Below are 6,524 nucleotides of genomic sequence, written 5' to 3'. Positions count from 1 at the left end.
AGATTCACAAAATGTTTAGAGGTTTGCGCCCCCCCCCCCAAAAAAAAAGCACTGCTTGGACTTGTTGCAAGAATATTGGACTGCTTGGCTTTGAAATACTGAGTTGTGTATGTTATTTTGGCATTGTAAATATCATTTAAGACTCTTAAGTATTAGAAGGTGTTGAATTTTGGTACATTACGGTTAATGAATTTTCGCAAGCCATATACTGATTTGGTATAAGGCAGCGCGTCCTGTGCTTGTTCTTACATCATCGGTCAAAGAGCAGTAAAACCAAGAACGAAACAGCAGCAAAAGTTCCACAGAGTGAATGTTTTATTTCCAACAAACATAGCGCCCGCCCGGCCTGGGATAGAGCAGGTGAGGATGGGGAAGGAAGACGTGGGGAGGGTGTTCCAGGTAGGGAGGGAGACTCAGATTCGACCTGGGGCAGAATGGGGCAGAGAAGGAGCCAGGTCTTCTCCCCCGCTGCCCAGGCAGGGAGATCTGGTGCTGGAGGGAGGACGGTGCAAGGAGCCGAGTCTCAAACGGGGAGACGCAGGGCAGTGGCGACAGCTATCCCAGACTGCTGGCCGTGCACACAGTGCATGGCGTGAGGAAAGGTCCAGATAGAAAAGAGTTAAGATTGGTTCTCTTGCCCCCAAGTGGGGGAAAAGCTGCCCCTGCCCCTCCAAGTCCTGAGGCCGGAACAGCCGCTGGCGTGATTGTGTGAGCGCTTTTGGATCCTGCAGTGAATCACTGCACGGGGAAAAAGAGGGGCTGGCAGAAGGTGTGTGTCTTTCTCTCTGTGTGTGAATGCCTCCCCGCCTCATCATGACCTCCAAGTGGAGCAAGTGCTTATGTGGGGTGTGTGCATGGCTGTGCCTTTGTGACACTTGGGGAGGGTGCAGCTCCTGCTATCCCGCCCCCTCTCCTCCTCCTCCTCCTCTCGAGGACCATCTAAAGAGGTGGCCACTGTTTCCAAAACTGCCCCCCTCCTCAGTAAAACCGCCGGAAGGGGATGGAGCTGTCTTTTCTTTTTGTCTTCTTTTTCCAAAGTGTCAGTGTGAAAATATATATATATATTTATATATATTTATAGATCGATAAATCCCAGAGTTCACGAGACTCACACTTCTGTCTGGAAGTCCCCCTCAGATAGATCCAGGCTCATGCAATGCTTCTCCCAGTCGGCGGAGTGCAGCTCCAGTTTCTCCCGGTGCTTGGAGGGCAGGGAGCTCAGCGTCATGGCCTTGAAGGTGCTCCAAGACTTCTGCTTCTGCTGCCGGCTCTCTGGGCTGGTGACTTCCTGCTGGGGAAAGAAGAGAGAGCAAAGGGGAGGGGTGCTGTTAGGCTACAGAGTGAAAAATAAACCGCACAAGATACACAAAGCAGCTTCCGCTGAAAATGGCTAGCCCAGAAATGACTGTAGCAGAGCACATACAAGGATGCCTCCAGGTGGGACTGGAATCCTGTCCAAAACCCTTCATAGCATGACTGTGGTATTCTCTACATATAGCAACTGCCTTTGCCAAGGCTCTCTGGTGTCCTGTGGACTCAGCAATAGCTTTAGAAGCTACAGGCGCTCTTCTTGATGGCTTTGGCCTGTTTCCTACTTTGTATATTAGGTGGCCAGCACCAGAAAATCCTCTCCCATAATGCACCTCTCTTCTTCCTTCCTCTCTCCCATTATCAAAGGATAACAAAAACTTACGCCAGGCATATTCTTTTCCCCACTCCCTGAAGAGACGCTCCACCGCTTTTCTCTCTGTGTGAGAACAACAAGAAGAATTAAGCCCATAGACTATGCCTCGCCTCCCACTCTGTGATCCAACTCAACCTGGGCCCAAACTGTGGTATTTCTTGGTGTGGAATTCAGCAGCGTTTACACTAAGGATGAGTGAATCGGAGGATTCCTAGTCTATGTCACTTTGTAGTGTGTTTTCCTCTTGTCTCCACATTTAATCTGCTTTTTAAACATCCTCAGTTGCAGGCACAGCTTAGCTATTCACATGGTTGTAACAGGGGTGGAATTGTAAGCAGTGTGGATGGTTAGAGTTGGTCAGGGGGAAACAACAGAAAAAGTACAGATAGTGACAGTTCAATTAGAGCCAGAATACATGTAAAGAGAAGCACAGTGACCCTTTTCCAATAGCAGTGATAAGTGACAAACAATTTGGCAATGCTAGGGTTAATTATTTATTGTTTTATTTATTAAACTCCATTCTAGGACCCCAAAGTGGTTTATAGAACAAAATTCATCACTCAAGTGTTAAGAGCATAAAATCTAAATAAAATCAACAGCAAACTCTAAACAATGCTGGGGATATGTACACTATCTAAAATTGGCCAATAATGTAGTTGCAGAAAAGCCCAAGCAAACAAATGGGTTGGATGCAATGCTAGCCCTGTTTGGAGATAATGGACATGACTAACTTAAGTTCTTTAACTTCAACAGGTCAACTTTGAGTAAAACTTAGTTGGATACAACCCAATGTCCTCTTAGCTGCCTTCAGAAACACCCTACTGTGGATGCCTCCTATATAGCAGGTGAGTATAGTATTGGGAGAGAAAACCATTGTCTCTATTCAGACCCAAAGAAATTCAATTCTGTTCTATTGGTCCATAATAAGAGTCCTAGTTTTTAAGGTGCCATGAGACTCCTTTTTTTAATCTGTCATGTTTTAATGCAACTTTCTTTTAAAAACACATCAATGGCCATCCTGTCCAAACGAACCCCAAATGTGAAATCCGTGTTGCACCAATTCAATTATTTCATCTGCCCTGACTTCTGCATATGCTCAGGAGCATTATGGTGTCACATGTTCCAGAGGTATTCAAAACAGGTGCTGTGTTTGAACGACACACCCCACCCCCGCCAATCAGATTAAGCCCTGCTCAATACTATTGCCAGATGCTCTCCAAGCCTTAATTTTGTTCCTTTGCTTTCCTCCCATTCTTACCTTTGCTGCATTGGTAGCTGGAGCCCGATACCGGTCCAGTGTGTGGAACTTTTGATTCAGCTCGTGGTAAAGTTCTGAGTGGCGCTTTCTTGTATGCATGACTTTCTGCAGATTTTTAATCAACAAGTCCCGAGAGGGGAGGGAGAGAGAGCAGAGAAAGAGCAGAGAAGTCAGTGGGCACAGGAGCTCATCTCCCCAAAGCAACTCTGGATGGTTCAAAGCACATGAAATGTGAGGAGCCCCTTACGCATCCCAGCCTGAGCCTTGGACTCCCTTGGCAGCCTTAAGCCAGCACTTGCTTGTGCAGCAGGAGTGGAGAACCTCATGTGGACTTCCGCAGACTCCTCCTCTGTTCACATCCCTCCTGCACACCCTCCTCCCCAAGCACTTTTGCTTGCAACGCAGGAAGATGCTGTATTAGACCATTGGTCCTTCTAGCTCAGCATTCTCTGAACCGTGATAATGCCTTTTGTGTATGTGTGTGTAAGCTCTGACATTTGCATGGCTGGAATGTACCTTAATGCTAAAAAAAGAGAGAAGAAGAGTCACCTCCATTGCTCCACCCACTTTTTTGCCTTTCACCCTGGCAGGTTCCCCTCATCCCCGAAGGTTGTCCGGAAGGGAATACAGCCCTCAGGCCAAAAAATGCCCCACATCCTTGTTGCAGATGATGAGGATGATCAGTACTGGTCAACATTGCAGGGCTGTTCTGAAGATTTTTGAACCGGAAGAGTTTTGTGCTCTTAAGGGAAAATCTGTTTATTTCCCCAGATCAGGTGAGCTGGGATGACCAATAATATACTAATAATAAATATATTATCCTGATTAGTGTGGCACAAGGAGTAGCCACTTAGATAACAAGCATGAAGCAAACTCCAGCATATAACTGTAAAGTTGGAAGGGAGCTAGAGGCTCATCTACTCTAACCTCTGCAATATATCCTTTTAGTTTTTGAAGGGGAAATTCAAAAGCATTGTTGAATTTCCACTCACAAAGAACCGGGGCTGGCTGGAGGCAGGCAGTAGTTTTTAAGAGAGCTTTAGGCGGTCTGAAAGAGGCATTGTTCCCTGTGGTTTTCTCATTCCTTGTGTCCTGTTGTGGTCTCAGGCTGTTGCAGGTTCCTGAAGCACTACAAAGCCTAGCAAATTCTGTTCACAGGATGAGGTGGGTGCAGCCTGGAAGGTCCTTATCATACCTTGTGTCAATGCTCCGGAAAGCTATTGCCTCTCCCCTGCTGGATGTTAAGTGGCTGGCAGGATGGCCCAGAGTGTTGTTTTTCTTTTCCTCAGATCAACGACCAGAGACTCTGTCAGGTCAACGTTTATGGGCGGAAATCAGTTGACGATGAGCCTTTAAGGCTGGCTGGAGCTGCACCCCACTATCAAACCTTTCGCAGTAAGTGGAAGGATATTACCTCTTCCCCCATAAACTCAGCTAAAATACTCGCATCTCTGGCTCCGGCATTTTAATCAACTGCTAACGCTCTTTATTGCCTGTTATAAAACTTGGGGGCCTATTTCATCAGATTATGCTTAAATCAGAACCAGGGAAAGAGGCTTGAGAGAGGAAATAAACAAAATGGGTATTGCGGTGCCTACTCCCTTCCTCATGCATGACATATGAGACTCTCCAGAGACTGACTGGGCTTCTGAGAAGAGAGAGCCTTAAGTAAAGGGGTGGGGTGGGGGTTCTCTCCCCAATCCTGTTTTGTCTCCTTACATGCCCACACACCAGCTGGCCCAAACCTTCTCTAACTTGTCACATGATTTGTTGTGCTCATGACTGTATTGGGGTGTTACACATGATGCTGATTTCAATACTATAGCTCAAGAGATCCCCCTCCAGACTAGCAACAATGAGATAACATTAGGGAAGCATTGCAGAACAACTAATAAAGTAGAATGGAGTGTGGGTGGTCCAGTATAAATCCACCACTAATGAACTATTGCTGTATTAAGGACAGCTTGCAAAATATACCCAACAACAACAAGAGTCTGGAGGGGCATGCCGTATATCCAGACTACAAACCTAATTGGTTTGAGACCAGCATCACTGACACAACCTTCCTCCAAAGAATCCTGGGAACTCTTGCTTGACATGAATAGCTAGAAATTCATAGGCCTCCTGGGCTCAGAACTACACTTCCTGAGGTTCTGTGGGGCGAGTGTAGGAGAGGGAATTATTCTTAAACCAGTTTAAGTCTGTAACAAACTGAAACTGATAGAGATCTGTATCATATAGACAACTGCTGTGCAGAGCACAAGAATAATCTCGTTGGGTCAAAGGAGGTCTCTTTGCGACATCAGGAAGAAGAGAAGACTGGGCAGGCACTTACCTCGAAATCCAGGTCAGAGTACCGCAGTCTTTTTCTCTGGGGAGGGATGTAGGCATACCACAAAGGAAACGGATGCAAAAAAGGGGGGGAAGGAAGGGAGGGAAAGAAGCCTTTACTAATTTGTTCAGCATTTAGAGATATGAAGTTCTGGAGAGCACATGTATGGGAGGAGGGCAGCCCCCCCCCCAAAGCCTAATAGCACATAGAGAAGAAAGGGGCCTATCAACATGACTTGGGATGGGAGGATTGGAGTGGAAGTCTGTCAAAGTATTTTAAGGGGAAGAGGAGAAGGAAAGACCCAAGCCATTATGGCAGCAGCACAAAAGCAACGAGAGGCAAGGGTCCCAACCCAAAATTCCTGAGGCAGTTTGACTGGCACTTCCTGTTTCCAGTTGACTAGAGAGATTTAGGTAGCAACCAAATGGGAATTGACCCATGCAATGGCTACAACGTTTAGGACTTTTCAGTTTGGAAAAAAAGATGAGTAAGAAGAGGCATGATAGGGCAGCATAAAATTATGCTTGGTGTGGCTAAAGGGTTTCTCCCCTCCCTATTTCATAATTGTAGAGTTTGGGCCCATCCAATGAAGCTCAATGCTGGAAGGCACAGGGTAGATAGACAAAACAAAAGTACATAGTTTAAATCACAACAGGGGGGATCGCCAATGCACCCACGTCCTGCTTTCAGCTTCACATAGGCTCCTGGTTGACCACTGTGAGATCAGTATATAGATGGATTAGATGGGCAATTGGCCTGATGCTGCAGCCGGGTTCTTCTTAGGTTCTTCTTGGTAGCTGAGAAACTCTTCCGCTCCCCCAGAAAGCCACATTTCTCTTCCCAACTCAGAAAAGCTGCTGCCTGTGGCTTTGCACAAAAACTGTGGGCGCACATATGCGTGTTCATTAGCAACTGCTGGTGAGCTGAAGCCAACTCTTAATTGATGGGAGGTTATTCCCACAATCAGCTTTGTCTGCAGTGACTTCTTTTCTCCTTTGAGAAGCCAGACTTGAGGGTGGAAACCCCCCAAAATCTGCCTTTTCACAGCTGCAGGGAATCTGTTTTGCAAACAAAGTGGGGGGTGGGAAAGGACACTGAGCAAATGCCACATTTGGTGAAGAGTGGATAAAAAGAGATGAAGCAAAACCCAGCTGGTCTCCACACTGATCTGTAGGGTCCTTTGGAGGATAGAAATGAGTGCCAAAGTGGGATGGGGAAAGGCACCTTCCATGCTGATCATGAAAGTCTGA

The 6,524-nt window shown here is 46.6% G+C and overlaps 1 protein-coding gene and 1 long non-coding RNA gene across 12 annotated transcripts in view; one reads left to right on the top strand and one right to left on the bottom strand.

Moving 5' to 3' along the window:
* Positions 1-292: 292 nt before the first annotated feature.
* The window catches only part of ADGRB2 (adhesion G protein-coupled receptor B2), a 160,831-nt gene continuing 154,599 nt past the window's right edge, over positions 293-6,524 (bottom strand). For 6 of the 11 annotated variants that reach the window (XM_077931917.1, XM_077931908.1, XM_077931911.1 and 3 more), the window contains 4 exons: positions 5,278-5,313; positions 2,943-3,047; positions 1,694-1,747; positions 293-1,291 (listed from right to left, as the gene is read on the bottom strand). In XM_077931917.1, coding sequence (XP_077788043.1) covers positions 1,109-1,291; positions 1,694-1,747; positions 2,943-3,047; positions 5,278-5,313 — 378 coding nt within the window. In that variant the 3' untranslated portion in view covers positions 293-1,108. The remainder of the gene's footprint in view (positions 1,292-1,693; positions 1,748-2,942; positions 3,048-5,277; positions 5,314-6,524) is intronic. The other 5 variants (XM_077931910.1, XM_077931919.1, XM_077931912.1 and 2 more) reach the window with 3 other exon arrangements.
* LOC114601658 (uncharacterized) lies at positions 2,435-5,290 on the top strand. Its single transcript, XR_003707797.2, has 3 exons — positions 2,435-2,529; positions 4,232-4,337; positions 5,184-5,290. It is a non-coding gene; the product is annotated as an uncharacterized LOC114601658 (long non-coding RNA).

This window comes from Podarcis muralis, chromosome 7, assembly GCF_964188315.1.
Source record: "Podarcis muralis chromosome 7, rPodMur119.hap1.1, whole genome shotgun sequence".
Lineage (NCBI taxonomy): Eukaryota > Metazoa > Chordata > Lepidosauria > Squamata > Lacertidae > Podarcis > Podarcis muralis.
The sequence above is the reverse complement of the archived record's forward strand: the minus strand, read 5'-3'. Positions and strand labels throughout refer to the sequence as shown.